General features: G+C 38.7%; 1 protein-coding gene across 1 annotated transcript; it reads right to left on the reverse strand.

The window, feature by feature from the left end:
- Positions 1–212: 212 nt before the first annotated feature.
- On the reverse strand, positions 213–15862 carry mtf2 (metal response element binding transcription factor 2). The gene is made up of 15 exons (XM_088329628.1): positions 15637–15862; positions 13415–13601; positions 10183–10264; positions 8286–8396; positions 8118–8218; positions 5422–5540; positions 5241–5336; positions 4636–4704; positions 4205–4328; positions 3664–3731; positions 3400–3561; positions 3134–3203; positions 2945–3003; positions 2701–2802; positions 213–1808 (listed from the first exon to the last, which is right to left on the reverse strand). The coding sequence occupies exons 1-15, from the start codon at positions 15639–15641 to the stop codon at positions 1433–1435; spliced, it is 1731 nt and encodes a 576-aa protein (XP_088185754.1). The 5' UTR covers positions 15642–15862; the 3' UTR covers positions 213–1432.
- Between the last annotated feature and the right edge of the window lie 1085 nt (positions 15863–16947).

Below are 16947 nucleotides of genomic sequence, written 5' to 3' on the forward strand. Positions count from 1 at the left end.
TTAAAAAAACAAAAACACACACACTTAATTTAAACCAACGAATACATAAGATCTGTACCACAACTGCCTTATTTTTTAAAATAATTATAGCCTGACTGCTTATTCTAAGATTCCCCCAGCAAAATATGAAAGCCTGGATAGAAATACTCACAATCACTAAGAATCATTGGGTAAAAAACAAAAATACTACAAGAAACATCAGAAAGAGACAATAACTGGCACAGCACTTTATTTTTTGATTATAAAACCAGAAAAAAAACATAGGTCCTTTTTAATCACTTAAAATATGCATTTAGTTGTCAGAAAGAGCTTGAGGTGACCGTCTTTGAGTATGGTCTGCCCTTAATACTTACAAAAGGTCTGCTGGGCAATACACTACTTGTTTTGTGTGTTTGTTTCGAGAATACAAGTACAGAAACGCAAAAACTCTGTAAAACTATACAAAAATAAATGACGTGAATAAAATTCTGGTGCAACATAAGTGGCAGAACAAAGGTTACCCCTCTCATTTTGGCCAAGAATGGCAACATGCTACATTCTGTGGGGAAAATTTTGTTATGCGCTTAGCTGGTTTGAAATTGAAAAGCATATTTACTGATACTCAAACAACACCATGTATTTGAAAGCCTACCGATCAGTGCATTGAAGGTTTATTTTATTTTTTTCCAAATGCATAACAATAAAAATATTCCGCAGAACAAAACACAAATAAGAGCTAGAGGAAATTGATACAAATATGCCAAAGCTTCATATATACTTAAACATGTAATGATATGCTTGTATGCACTATATTCACAGTGAACTGCACTGGACCAGTGGGCTTTACAGAAAGCTTCATAACATTTAGGCTAAATCAAAAAGGTACATTGGCATTATAGCATAATTGGATGGGTCATTTTTTACTGTCCAAGAAAAAAAGGGTCAATATGCTAAAGTGAAAAAAAAAATACAAAAATATGTGTACATTCAAAGTCTCCCGGAATTCCTTTAGCTGGACACTTCTTGGTGATTTAACTGTAGAGGTTTCATTTTCTCAAAAAAATGACTTATGACAACAATGCTATAAGACTAATGACAATATAATGATCTGCCTACAAGCCAGGTGGACAGTCGAGGCATATATTGAGGACCGAGAGTGCCAAAATCAAATTAAAACCAATTACTCAGATAGGAGTCAGAGTATTTCTAAATTTATCAATACTAATGTAGATAATCATCATTGGTTTTCAATATTATTCATTTCAATCCACATTTATTTCTCTATTCCCCAAAAAATAAATGTTGAATTAATCATCACAATACTAGCTTAAGAAATATTGAAATATATGTCGAAATGAATTGTTATTGAAATAAATAGTGACATAAATAAACTAATGAAAATGTTCGAAAACTTTGTTTTTAAATGTCTGCACCCTTGGTCCTCAATACAAATTTATGAGGCAGTGACACCTTCCCACTGCACCAGGTACTGCACCTTGCCATCCAAGGTGACTCTCCGGGCCAGAACTTTGTACTTCTCCCCACAAGCCATTCTTCCCGCTGCTCCAAAATATGTGCTGATTGAACTCTTGAGGTGGGTGAGCTGGCTGTTGGGGTCCATGCCATGAACAATGTCTGCAGAATGCAGTCCTGGGAGCGGGGTGGCAGCATCTACTCCAGAAGAGTCTTGGTCCGCTGGCTTGTGGGGGAGCATTTCAGATTTGGGGGTCTTCGCTGCCTGTGGAGGACGGCCACGTTTCCTTTTCAAGGGTTGAGAGGAAAGACGCAGGGTGGAAGTAGTCGACCGGGTCTTGCTGGAGCTACCCAGGCTGTAGAGTAGTTAGATATGATAACAAAAGGTTAGTTTGATTTTTTGAATCCCTGTTGTTGTTGGATGAAGCGGAAGCCGCACAGAAACCGCGAGCCGGGAAACGAAAACGGCGCACCGTGCTAGGGTCGTCGGCCGAGGGGGATTCCCCAGTTACGGGGGTCCCGCGCACGTCCGCCGCGCGCGGACGGCTGCCTGTTTTGTTTTTTTTAACTATTACAGACCACGAAGCTCTGAAGCCGCGTACGTCGAACCGCGAAGTAGCAAGGTCCCACGGTATATCTATATTCATTGGAAAATGTGAACAATGTGTGTGTCATATTTGTCCTCCGAGAGAAATCATACAATTTTCCAATATTAAACATTTTTGAAAAAGCCCCAGGGAGCAACTAGGGTTCACCAAAGAGCCACTTGTTGCTGATCCTAGCATTAGCCATTTGGATATCTTTATAAATTTAAAGATAGAATTAATAAAAGTGAGACAAAGCCAAAAATGATTAATTAGAGTTCAAAATAGAAATGTGTAACTTTTAACTTAAAAATATGCATCCCCTTTTTTCTTGTACCTAACATGATGACTATATGGAAAAGAAAATAGTAATTTATATTAACGAGTGTCGTACTATGTTGTGCTTCAAGCATCCACCAAACCTAGTCGTCGTCTTGTATGGCATGAACTAGCATTGGTGTTTATTTTTTTGCATTCATGGAACGATTATGATGTAAAAATATTACAATCCAGAAAGTAATGACCCTGCTGCTGCAGCATGTAACCTGGAGTTAAGACTTACAGTTCCCAAATGTCAAAGGCAAGGTGGCCCAATGTTGCTAGATAAATGCACTAGGGAATGGAAAACGTGATGATGATGTCAACTTGAGGCAGGTGAGCCTACCTGGAAAGCCTTGATAAACTAGTTGAGGTAGTTTCTGAGGTGCTCAGAGTACCAATAGACTCCACATCAGAATTACGGTGTGAAAGTGAAGACTGTTCCTTCCTGGTTTAAAACACAGTAGAGATAGACTTGCAAAACAAAGACAACTAGGACACTTATGTTTATAACATTCAATACGTGAGGCAACTGCACCCTGTACTGTACTTCAAAGCCTTTCATTTTAATTCACAGAATGTTTCCTTACTTGACAGAAGAGAAGCGATCCAGTGAGTGGGATTCTAGTGGTGTACGTTTTTTTAGTTCCTGCCAAATGGTAAATATAAGATGTCATGTCAGTTTCTGTAAGAACTTCTTATTAGACACTGAAGAAATACCTTTGCAGAACTATGTGCACACCCAGTCCCAGCCCAATTAAGAATACAAACATGCACACCTGGGACAGGAGTTCACAGGTACTTCTGCGTTTCGCCGGTTGCTTTTTTCTTTTGGCCTTCTTCTGTGCCCTGTTGGGTTTAGGTTACCCAAACAATAACAATTGAGTTCACCATTCAGTGAGTCTTTGACAATTTGACACAAGAAGGTGCCCAGAAATTCAAGGGAAACAGGTGGTGTGAATTGGTATGACATTTGGGGGCATCAGCGTACTGTTAAACTTGATCCCCAATTGTTTTAACAACTTTGAAAAACTTTTAATTTTACCTTAACTCAGATGGGACTTTGTTTGATCTGACAGTGATACCATGACAAGGGCTCTCCATTAGTGTGTTAATTGGACGCTCTCCCCTAGGGGGAGTGGGAGGGAATCGAACCCTCAGCCCATACCAATGCTTCTTCTTCTTGACCTCTTTTCCTGAAATGAACCTGCAGAGACAAAAATGCAATATTCATTTAATAGCTTTTTTTCATTACATAAAATATAGGTGTCAAATTTAAAACAAAAAACATGCTACACGAAGAACATACTTGTCTGTGTTGCTTTTTAATGCCTCAAGAACGCATTCAAATCGCATTGATGCTGGAGTACTGGTGAGCTGTTTGAACAAACATAATCAAGATTAGAAAAGGCATGAAACTAAAGATAACTAAATAAAAAATGAACTTTTGAAGGCTTGTGAAAAACAGCGTTGTGAAAAATATGACAGGTATACAAGTAGGAAAGCATTCTCAGATTTTTTTTATCAAGACTGCCACTTGTGATTTTGTTTATGAATTTGCATTACTGGGGACAATTGTTTGAGAAAACATTTGTTGTTTGGTTCATTTGGATTTTCTCACTATGGAAAAAAATATCATTGCTACGGATTGGGATAACATTCTGTATATTCATCTCATACACATCAGGTATAATGCAATTTAATCACAAAACATTTTACTCAATTAGTCCAATTTTTAAAATAGAAAATAACAAACAATAATGAACCTATCAATCAATAAAGGTGTTCACTGATAGATCAGATTAGGGACACTTTAGGGTCACTCACAATAGATCAGGTTTTATCTTTACCTCCCCAAGCTGAAGCAGTTCCCAGTTGTTGTTGATGTAGGCCATTAGGTCAGACTCTGAATCAAAGTACTTCTTATTGTGGTTCATTGTCAGGTTGTACAGGCTCAAATGTGTCACATCCCCCCTGCAACATTGTTATTATTCAGCTTTATATATATATATATATATATATATATATATATATATATATATAATTAGTAAAACTTCAAATTCAGAAAACAAAAATGGTATCCCATTATATTGAAATACATGCACCCAAGCATGATTTTTAAAATTTGTGATTCACGTTTGCATTTATTCATTTACATCCAGCAGACAGCAATATAGCAGATTTAAATTGGATTTTTTAGTGTAAAAGCCAAAATGAAACAGTTTCAAAATATTGAATGGAAGCGTCAGGATGCTTCTATAGCCATAAAGCAGCAGTTTACCATGTGAGAGGCAGTCGGTTTAGATACTCTGATCCGCCGTTGCAAACAGAGCAAATAAAAAGATAAAATCTGAAATCAAAAGATAACAAAACAGTTAACACATAAAGCTATAAAATTATGGCACTCAAAACATATTTTCCTATTACATCATTGTATTTATGGAACTAGTCAAATGCCATAGGCCTACTGCAGATTACTGATGAATAAAAGTCATTTGAACAAAACATACTGATATTGGCTACTTTATAAAAAAGGAAACTAAACAATGTAATGTAGACCATTCATTTTCACAGGACCTCAATGCAAAGATAAAATTATACATCCGGAAATCCCAAATCCAAGTGAAGTGGCCATAGTACTACAAAAAAACTTGATACATTGTGTTACCAGGGGTTTCAACTTAATTCAATCTTATCTTAATATATTTAAAGCCATTACTAATCATTAAGGCAATCTACCCTCAGTGTAAAAACTTTAAAAAATTGCAGGGTCAGAAAAAAAAAAAGACAGAAAGAGTATCCAAAATCGTGTTCAACTTAACCAGATAACAAAAGTATCATGTGGCCTAATAAACTTCATTTGATTCTGTTTGAAACCTGTCTCACCGGTCTCCATGGAGCATAGGCATTCGCAAGCAACCCAGGCAGGCTTCATGAAACCACTGTTCACAATGATTGCACTGTAGCATTTTGAGGTACCAGCTACATACACATAAGATAACAGGAGAATATTACTGTTAGGGACCATTATAGTTTAAAGCATTCTAGGTTAGTTTAAATCACTCACTTTCCTGGCCCTCCACAGTAGCAGTAGCACTGTTGCATGTTGGTCCGATGGTCTTCATCCCACACCAGTTCCCCTGGGGAATATGCAAAGGACTTCTCCATAGGTTCAGAGTGCTCTTGCTATGAAAAACAACAACAAATGAGTTATTTGGCTTTAGATATGTATGCTTTCTCTCTCTTTCTTTCTTTAATATATATATATATATATATATATTTTATTTTATTCCCCTATACCGTGGTACATCTTTATATGAGCACCTCTAAACACTAAGTTTTATTTGAACGAAAAATCTTGCTCATCCATGGAAAGAAAATCCAGGTCAACAACAATCCCAGAGGCTACCCCCTGGAGAACGCTCACCACTCAAAACGGCTCACCGCCAGCATCGGCTGGTGCCATTTTGCGCACGCAAACTACTACAAGCAAAAAATGTTTTAAGACATTTTGTGTGCACGTTCAGTTAAAAGTTACAGTACCGACTTTTCACGACTACAAGGCGCACCTAAAAGCCTTTTTAAAAAAAAAAAAAAAAAGCTTACCATGCACCTTATAATACAAGGAGCCTTATCCAGTATATGGATCAATATTGAGTCGCAAGGTCTCGCAACTAAGGCAAGCAGCCACCGACTAGATTTTCCTATGTAGGCGAAGTAGTCCGTGGTGTATGCTGATACACATATACTGGTGTTTCATTTCCTAACCAATGTGTCAATCATCATTTGAATCAGTCACTATTGGCTGAAGTTTTTCTGAGGCAAAAGCATTAGCATTTACAGGCAGATTTTTTGTTTTATTTGTCAACATTATTGCGGTCACTTTTCGTCACTATTAGCTAAAGTTATTCTTAGGTAAAGGAAGCGGGTCCTGTTTAGCATTTAGAGGCTCGTATAGGCTAGAGCAGGGCAAAACAAAGCCTGCAATTGGCCAAAAAAGATGAATGTGAATCAGTTCGGTTGCTGTGCGTCCTGGAGAAAAGATTTTTTATTGGTCTGTATTTGTAAACAGGAATTATAGGGCTAAACAGACAGCTAGCAACACACAACGTCCATCGATACAGATGCCTCTCAGCGGATTATTTTCATTTATTTGTCGCATTATTGCGTGTTTTGGAGTGTATAAATATTTTACACGGTTGGATCTACTACACTCACAGATCTAAGAGGACCATGGTTGTGCATTATTATTGAACGAGACGACTTTGGTGAGCTAGCCCGGCTTCATATTTTTCCAGTTTCGTCCACACAGTTGCCAGCGAAACAGAAAATAGAAACTAAGAAATGATTTGCATTTCTTGAATCCCAAGAGTTTAACCTTCCTAATGATATGTGGAATAACGCATTTGAGAGATTGGTGACATCGTACAGACACCATGTCCGTACGTGTCTGAGACACGTATTTGCTTCTTTGCGATCCGTCGGAATGTTAAGGGGTTAAAAAGTTTGACTGAACTATCTGTTTTGTTGACATTCCCACTGTAGCACCTTATGGGCAAAAAATATTTTCAGGGGGTACGCCTTATAATCCGGTGCGCCTTGTAGTCGTGAAAATACGGTAACTTTATTTTAAGTGTACAGTAAATGCTTACATATCATGAACACTCTCTCAATCTCATACCTGTCAACATAAGCAAATTGCTCTCACTACTAACAATTACATTTCCCTTTATTAAGTGATAATAAACTTAAACACAAAGCAGAACTTTTTACTCACAGCAAGACAGACTATCTAGAACACCGTGAATGTAGAATACTGCGACAATATTAGCAATCTACGATGATGTTGTCGCCTGCTACAAGTGACAGAGATGATACAGATAACAGCCTAAATGGGTAAAACGAGATCGTCTAACCCATGAAACCCAATTTTTTTTTATTTCCCGTACAAAAATTGTTATACGGCATACAGCATTTGAGATGATCCAAAAAACGTTAAGTACAGGGAAACCATACAAGTTGACAGCTATGCAATCTCCATCACTATTTACATGATGTCTATATATACATTATATTTACATGATATCTATATATACATTATATTTACATATCGACATATACATAATGAATAAATATTTACATATATATATATATATATTTATATAAAATCTATGGCCAAGAATTACAACGTTTGACCTCTTGACTTGCGCTCTACAATGCCGATTGGTGAATACATATCATAGCGTCTTTCGTACTGTATTGTGACCAGACACCTGCTCTGAGTTCCTCCTGCCTCTCGCCAAGAGTTTGTATCTTCCTCCTTCGTCATGCCGCCGAAGCGATGCACCTGCCAAACCATTTCTTCTCTCGATTGCACGCCATCAAATATATAAAAATAAGGACTGGGTTTCAGTTTATTCTTTCTGTTACTCTACTCTATTGCACTACTTTGCGGATTTTAATTTTTGCGGGTAGTTCTGGTCTCCATTAAGTGCAAAAACCAAGGGATCTCTGTATTATGTATATTATCAATCTATATATATATATATATATATATATATATATATATATATATATATATATATATATATGACACATTTTCACCGTTTAGATTGTTTTAAAGTTTAACTCCCACACGTTTTTTCAACTTGTTTTTTAAAAATCTAATTGAGGATTTTCAATCAATGCATTACAGTGAAGGATCTAACGATAGCTCCAATTGTAAATGTGATTAACTTTCCTTATATTCAAAAGTATTTGCACCTTTGGGAAAGAAGCAAGCTGACATTCAGAACAAAGCCATTTGTCTTCAGAGTCAATAACAGAAGCATCGATAATTGGGGTGTGGCACAGCTGATGATATCCTGATGACAAGCACATTCCAGTTAAAACAATAAAAAAGAAACAATCTAATTCCAGCAAAAGGCATACCCTGCCCGCACTTGTCACAGATGACAATCTCATTGGGTTCCTCAGATGTTTCGTCCTGGCATATGGAGCACACAATATCATCAAGCTCATCATCGACTTCATCTTCGTCTCCTAAAATTGACCACAGAGATTCGAACGCAAAAATTATTATCAAATATCATATATGGATGAAAAGGCGAGAGATCAGATAGGTGGATGGTTGTTCTACCTGTTCAGAGTAGTTTATAAGTAAAATACATATGGCGGGCGCGCCACACACTTTGAAAATGTAATTATTATGACTGCGCCATGTAGTCATGAAAATAGAGTACCTTAAGTGTGATGTGACTTGTGTGGTACTCAAGTGGATTAGGAGCTGTATATAGGAGAGGAGGGACGACAAATTAAAAATGCAAGTGATTTTAAAACTCCCACTTGCGAAGATTGTCCTGTCTTTGGAAGATTTTTAATAATAGTCCTGAAGCCTGATTAGTCACGGCCATGCAACTTAGCAAGGAATTTCTTAGAGGAGTTTGAATTGTTTTCGTTTCTAGGTACACAAATTATTTTTGTTGTTGAGGTATAATGGCAATATTGTTTTAAAGAGGGGCCAAAGAAACATCTTATTAGACTCTGTAAAGTGAAAAGGTAAGGTGGGGTCGCTTTATCTTGGGATGTTAGTGTATTTATAGCAGTGGACTCCAACCTTTTTTGTAGCTGAGCTATTTTTTGTAACTAATTTGCACAGAGGGAATATCCATTCCATATGCATTTCAAAAAATTACAACTAATCATCTTGTTACTGTATTACAACCAGTTTATTTATTGGAGGAAGGGTCGAATAGACTCACTCAACCACAAAAAAATCCTTTTACTAGAAAATCACAATGACCCAGCGCTGCTGAGCAACTTTGAGAATACGTCCGAAGCCCAAAGGGATCGTCGAACCCACTTCAATCAAGCGTTTTTCCGATGAAGTAGAGGATGTACAGACTAAATCTTCACGCTCCGCCAAATCTTTAAACATCACCGGGCGCACCAACAGCCATCTGTCATCTGCTTTATCGACTTCACAGAAGTATTCGACTCAATCGATTGGGGCAGCCTCAGGAAGATCATAAGCCACCATTGGCTGCTGCTTAAACTACTTAACCTAAGCAAAGCCTACTAGGCCCTAACACAAACAACAATCCATTGCTACGGCGAGGAGTCAGACTTCTTCCACGTCTATACCTGCCCTTGTCAAGGTCGTGCGCTCTCTCCAGCCCTTTTCAAATCCATAATCGACTGGATCTTCGAGAACAGCCTTGATGAGTTTGAGGGAGGGCAAACGAATTTCGACACCCGCATCACAGACTTGGATTTTGCTAACGATGTGGCAGTCCTCTGGTCCTAGTTCACCGCCATTCAGGTCCGAGACAAATCGACAATGTGGCCAAACAAATACACCAATAAACGCTGTAAAGACTTTGAAAGCAAATATGCAGCGCGCCTCCAGACTCCAAGTCAACGGCATCCGACGCTGAAATCGCGAATGCCTGGAGCTTGCCAGGGTCGCATATAGAGAACGCTCTGGAGCTGGCTCAACCCACCCAGGGTTAATGCCAAAACAAGTACAAGTCAGTATCGACTGCAACCTAGGAAAAACAAGCTAACCATATTCTGTTGTGTTGCGAGACTCATGGTTACCGGTTAACCTCAGCAGAGAGATAAGCCTTTGAGAACGACAGGAGAGGTGGATAGTCAAAATAATTGTAGTGTTAATTTTAGATGCAGGTTATGCTGCTACCCATCTTAGATGTGTAGAACAAATCAAGTCATGTTTATTTGTATAGCCCTTAATCACAAGGAGTCTCATAAGGCTGCAGAAACTATTGATGTTCATTTCAAAGTATGGAAATGATTGTCTCCAGTTTACCTGTCTGGATATCTTTCCAGAGAACCCAAGATTTGGACCGATCCTCAAACACCACAAAACATCGCTGCTTTTCCGGATCTATCTGCGAGGGTCAAGAACAAAGAAATCAATTAGCTAAAGCTTTTATGACTATGGAAGAATTCAAACAAAATTCTATGGAAATAACTAAATTACTGTAATCAAGGGTGAAAGAGAAGTTTACTGCTCACACTGCCATCATATACTTGTAAATTGTCATACCGATATCAGTTCCTATACTGTAATTTTTCACTGTACCTCTGTTTCAATCCCCAAATTTTGAATTAAATTGTTTTTGTTGTCATTGATATCAACATACCGAGCATTGTGTTCTGCTGCAGACAGCACCCTGCAAATGCTCTCACGGGGGCAGGTTTTGTGTGTGTGTGCGTGTGTGTACAAGGCGCAACGGATTATAAGGCGTACCCCCCCGAAAATAGTTTTTGTCATATATTTTTCGACTATAAGGCGCTACAGTGGGAACGTCAACAAAACAAATAGTTCAGTCAAACTTATTAACCCCTTAACATTCCGACGGATTGCAAAGAAGCAGATACGTGTCTCAGACACGTACGGACATGGTGTCTGTACAATGTCACCAATCTCTCAAATACGTTATTCCACATATCATTAGGAAGGTTAAACTCTTGGGATTCAAGAAATGCCAAACACTTCTTAGTTTTTATTTTCTTTTTCGCTGGCAACTGTGTGGACAGCAAACTGGGAAAATATAAAGCCGGGGTAGCTCACCAAAGTCGTCTCGTTCAATAATAATGCACAACCATGGTCCTCTTAGATCCGTGAGTGTAGTATATCCAACCGTGTAAAATATTTACACACTCCAAAACACGCAATAATGCGACAAATAAATGAAAAAATCCGCCAAGAGGCATCTGCATCGATGGACGTTGCTTGTTGCTGTCTGTTTAGCCCCATAATTCCTGTTTACAAATACAGACTAGTAAAAAATGTTTTCTCCATGCCGTAGATAAACCTAACGTGTGTTTCACATTTATCTTTTTCGCTTTAGCCTCGGCGAGCCTCTAAATCAAGGGTGGCCAACCATTCAGCGACTAAGAGCCAATTGTTCGTCTGTGTTACTACAAAGAGCCACATTATTGGGGGCGATTTTTTGTTTTTTTCTTTGTTACTAAAAAGCCACATTATACACATGGGTACACATAAACATAATATTTTAATCATGTATAAACGCATACACAGATCTCTACTCGGATCTCTACTCGGATCTCTGATGAAAATAACCACACCAACATGATAATATCAATCATTTTCAACAGTTAACCGGGTCACAGAACCTAGTTGCTACACTTTCAGGTTTTCAATCAGTGTTGCGTATCTGTCTCTTTTTTTATTTAGGGCACCACTGGTGACTTGCTCACTGGCTTTTAGAAAAGTTTGAAAATGTGTTAAATCTCCCTCTTCAATATTCCCCTCAAAGAGCTTTAGTTTATTAACAAATGCAAACACACTTTGCATCAGGTCAGGCAGCATTTTTAACTTCCCGTGCAGGATAAGGTTCAGTCTGTTCAGGTGGCATACGATGTTGACTAAAAATGCCAGATCCATAATCTACTTGAGAGCTCAGGATAGTCCTTGTCCTTCTCTTCCATGAACAGTTTCACTGCATCCAAAAGCTAAAAGAAGCGAAAGATTACCCGGCTTTTTGACAGACACCTCACAGTGCAGTGCAGCGGCACGTCACCTGGTTTTTCTGCCTTGCTTTTCATAGTAAACAACTTTTTCTTACGAAGTTCAGTCCCTCTTGGAAAATCTTGTTCGATGTTAGGGTGGAGTGAGCTTAAGTGACGCTGAAGATTTGAAGCGTTGAAATGTGCTAATGCTGCGTCACATATAAGGCAGATCGGCTTGCCAATAGGTTCAATTAAAAAAATATAAACTCCCACTCTGGCAAAGACGTCCCGTGTTCTTCATCATATTTTCGTTTGGCAGTGCTTTTTTTCACCTGCCATTTCAAGAGATAATTTCACGTATATTGACTACAAGACGTTTTGTCGAGCAAATATTTTCTCGGCGCTCGTTTGACGTCACTCAAACAGGCTTACATTGTTTGTCTGCCATCTAGCTGTAGGGAAGGCAAATGACACCGCCGGCTAAACATTTTCGATGCATGACATGTTACAGCTCCTAAAGAGCCGCATTAAACCAGTTTAAGAGCCGCATGATGCTCGCGAGCCGCGGGTTGGCCATCCCTGCTCTAAATGCTAAACAGGACCCGCTTCCTTTACCTCAGAATAACTTTAGCTAATAGTGACGAAAAGTGACCGCAATAATGTTGACAAACAAAAGAAAAAATCCGCAGAGAAGCATCTGCATCGATCGACGTTGCTTGTTGCTTGCGGTCTGTTTAGCCCCATAATTCCTCTGAATAGCTTTAGCCTATAGTGACTGATTCAAATGATGTTTGACATATTGGTCAGGAAATGAAACACCAGTATATGTATCCTAGCATACACCACGGACTACTTCGCCTACAGAGGAAAATCTAGTCGGCGGCTGCTTGCCATAGTTGCGAGACCTTGCGACTCAATATTGATCCATATATAAGGTGCACTGTATTATAAAGCGCATGGTCAGCCATTGAAAAAAAATGAAGGCTTTTAGGTGCACCTCATAGTCGTGAAAATAAGGTGTATATATTACAAATATTATAGGAATTACAACAAATGTTTTACCAGAATCATAAACTCAACTAATTACGAAACCAATCAAATGAATTATAAAGTATAAAAAGTACATAAGAATTTATAATCTTTAAATGCAGATGGTTTTTGAACCAATAACGATAAAATACGACATAACTATCGTCTTAATAGATATAGTACATAAAAAAAATCTATCAGTTACTACAAGCAGGATTTTAAAGACTGTCAGAAGAAAAAAATATTTATCATCGATCCAGCCCAAAAAAAAAAAATCACCGGCTCTAGCATATTTAGTCAACATGCCACTGAAAGGCAGTAGCTTAGAAGGTGGCTTGCCCATCTTGGGACTGAGAGGCCGCAGGTTTGATTCCCAGCTCTTCCGAGTTAAATGGCGACGCGTGCCTAGGCAAGACGCTGAACCCCTAATAACCCCCTCGATAAGCAGGTAATTGCATGGCTGATGTTGCTATCGGTGTGTGACTTGAAAAGTGTAATATAAATGCAGACATTCACCATTTCTGAGCACAAACCTTTGCAATTGTCCCCAAGTATATCAGGCCGTCTGACCACCGAGCCAATACGTCCTGTCCTTCGGCAAACCTGTCCTCTTCTCCATAGGGCACCCTCGTTCGGCTTTTTGGGGACAAGGAGACAGCATGATGTCGCGAAGAGTTGGATCTCTGACGGACAGACAGGTGACTCAAAACCCCTGAGTCTCTGGGAGATACAAGAAAGATGTAGGATCCAAAAATTAAACATTGGCTAGAAAAACTTTGAGTGTGAATGTGTGAAAGGTTTTGTCACATAAAATCTTAGATAAAGGTTGAATAATAAATGCTTATGGTACTTTGTATCGGAACGTAGGTTTTAGATCAGGTGATGGTGTCATAATAGTCTGTGGTTTGCGATTATCTGTGGTCTGTGCAGCCCTTTGAGACTCTTTGTGATTAAGGGCCTTAGAAATAAACATGACTTGACTTGACTATAATTGATGTGTCTCGTAGTTGAACTATACTTGTTGAGATGGCAACCTCTTGTTTCACGACAGCATTTGCGAGGTCAAGATTGGGAAATTTTCATTTAATTTTCCATTTAAATATTATGGTATGTTATACATTACTCAGATGTCTGTAACGCAAAAGTTTTAAAAATGAAAAACGAAAGAAAATTGACATCCAATACCCTCTAAATTTGACAATTAAAAGATAAAACAATTAAGGAATTTTAAAGTTCCTTTGATATAAATATTGTACATAAGTGACTTCAATCGATTCATCACTAATAAGCAAGACTCCAGTGAGACACTATGCGGCTCATAATTGCAGCAATGAAGGTTAACAAGCTTGATGTTGGATGAAGCGATCATGCGCTGCCGTCATTGAGTAGGGTTGGGAAAAAACAAGGACAAATGAGTAAGACTTTAACACAGTTTTTTGGGGGGGGTCAACTTTGTCAAACAGGCTTCAGGGGTTCTCCTCAGAAAATTAGCTAGGCCTGAGGCTCAGGATTGGGACAGGTTAAAAAAGGTTATTCAAAACGGGCAAAGAATAGTCAACAGGATGTGGAGTGTGGTTGTGAAATAATAAACGACAATTCTAGTGATGGAAAAATGAAGCCCATAAAGCAGTAAAGTCCTGCAGGGAAATGCTTCACACACAAGTAAGGGTTTCAAGTAAAGTCAAGATGATTCATTTCCTTGACTACGCCATCATGTGGATAGAAAAATTTCCAAACTGCTTGGTCCGTGCGATCAAACTGCGGTGTGTAAAATATGCTCTGAAAACAATAATATATTTGAAGAGTGCATTAAGAGAGTATCAGAGTTATAGTGTATCATTAATTGTTCTGTGTTACTCTGTGCTTATGCACACTTGAAAAAGGGAAAGGTAAAATAAAGTGCTTTTTTAAACAATACCTTATTTAAAAGTTTTTGGGTCTTATTTAAAAGTTTTTGGGTCGAAGCGTTTTTTTTTTATTGCAGAGGATTTCACCTGCTTTTGTTAAAAAAAAAAACTATTTCACATTGTACAGGTGAAGCAGGGGTGCATAGATGAGTGATAGCAAGTTTGTAAATGAATGGAGTTGCATATTTCTGTAATTCCCAGTACTGAAGGGGGCATACAACTCTGGGTCCGTTTCTCTCCCGCATTTATGTTGAGCCACACTCAAAGGTAGCGAATCATTTACGGAATCAGTCACGTGGTACACCCACTTCGCGGGGCTTCAAACGCAACCGCTCATCAACACACACTTCGACTCGCTGTTAATGAACCCCTCTTCTAAAATACTAGGTACAAGCTTCAGGGATTCGAGCCGATGAGAATATCGCTACGGGCAGGCCTTATAAAGCTTTGGAGGGAACGCTGACTTCGTTAAATATTATGTGACAGCAGAAGCTTTTAAATTAATGTCAAGACTAAGTAAACATGTTTGTGTTCATTAAAGGGTTGTGACCATGAATTTTACTTTAAACGTTACGGTTTCCTATAAAGTACGTTTCAAACGCTCTTTTGAAAGATATGATTTTTGTTTGACGTATTTTCGGGTTGTTCCTTTGTTTAAACGATTGTGCTCAAAACTCGTGTTGAATGGGATAACTCTCCATATAAGGGTGACATTAATGAGGCAAAAAGTGTATTGTTTCGGGATTCCTGTCATAGTTTACTAATTTATCCGCTAGGGATCTTTTAACAAGGTCACTAGACCAGTCGGACCCACACCTCCACATCACAGAAAAACATGACAACAATACCTCATTCGGGCAACTCTGCTTCTACAGCTCACGGCAGCAAACAAATTCTATATTCGCGTGTGACTCTCTTGCCTCCGCTCCTTTCCCGTTATGTTTTCACTGCAAACGAGAGGGGCCAAAACGCAACGACTTTGCGCCTTACTCAGAAAATAACAAACGGTTCATTTATCCCTAGCATGTTCGCCATTTTGGTTTCCCGCTGACGGTCGGCGAGTGCATTATGGGAAGATAAGCTATTCTACCGCCGATTCGCTTCCTCATTCGATACAACTACGGAACGCGTTATTGCGTTAACCAAGAAGGGCAAATTCAATTTCAATAATTGAGTAACTAAGTGTGAATTTTTTTTATTACTTTAAGTAAGTGAGAATTATAATAGATAAATGCATACGTCATTCCTGTCAACCTGAGCCAATTGTTCCCCTTATTGGCAATTGTAATTCCCCTTATTAAGCGATAATAGATAGATAGATAGATAGATAGATAGATAGATAGATAGATAGATACTTTATTCATCCCCTAAGGGAAATTCACATTTCCAGCAGCATCCCTGAGAACAGTACAATAATAAAGCCAAAAGAATACAATATACAAATACCCAGTGTGACGTGCAAATGCCCACTGTAGCGTGTTATATAGAGTAACTAAATAGTGCTACACAGAATACATATTGCAGTAAGATTCGGTAATATCCAATATAGGTGGTGTGGTTTAATGTGGGCCTTTACTCTGCCGGGTGGAGTTAAAGAGCCTCATGGCATGAGGAAGAAAAGATCTAAATAAATCTTACAAACACAACGTGGCACCTATTTACTCATAATACAGCATATGTACGCATGCATGCACGCACACCCATCTATCCATCAATCAATTTTCTGCGCCTCTTATCCTCATTAGGATCACAGGGGTGCTGGAGCTCTTCTCAGCCATCTTTGGGCATTGGGCCGAGGACACCCTGAACTAGTTGCGAGCCAGTTGCAGAGCACACAGAGACGTACAATCATTCACACGCTCTTTCGCATCTAGAGACAATTTGGAGTCACCAATCAACCTGATGTGCAATTTTTGGGAATGTAGGAGGAAACCCAAAGAGCCTGGAGGAAACCCACTCAGGCGTGGGGAGAAATATGCCCACTCCATGCACGGAGGCCGGTTACATACATGCACACTAACATTTGTATTTCTTTACATTCTGCTCGCAATCCAGACGTGTTTTGCACATATAGCACTTCTATTTCAGACATGCTATGCTATTTGTGCAGTATTTATCTCTTTAAGTATTTTGTTTAAATAGTATTTGTGTTTTGTAGT

The sequence above is a fragment of the Urocampus carinirostris genome, chromosome 1 (genome assembly GCF_059441175.1).
Source record: "Urocampus carinirostris isolate Australia breed hairy pipefish chromosome 1, RoL_Ucar_1.0, whole genome shotgun sequence".
Taxonomy (NCBI): domain Eukaryota; kingdom Metazoa; phylum Chordata; class Actinopteri; order Syngnathiformes; family Syngnathidae; genus Urocampus; species Urocampus carinirostris.

Coding starts and splice junctions, on each gene's coding strand:
- mtf2 (XM_088329628.1), bottom strand. Junction 3,562..3,663: donor TTAAAAAGCAACACAGACAA/GTATGTTCTTCG, acceptor TTGTCTCTGCAG/GTTCATTTCAGGAAAAGAGG. Junction 2,803..2,944: donor GATCGCTTCTCTTCTGTCAA/GTAAGGAAACAT, acceptor GTTTTAAACCAG/GAAGGAACAGTCTTCACTTT.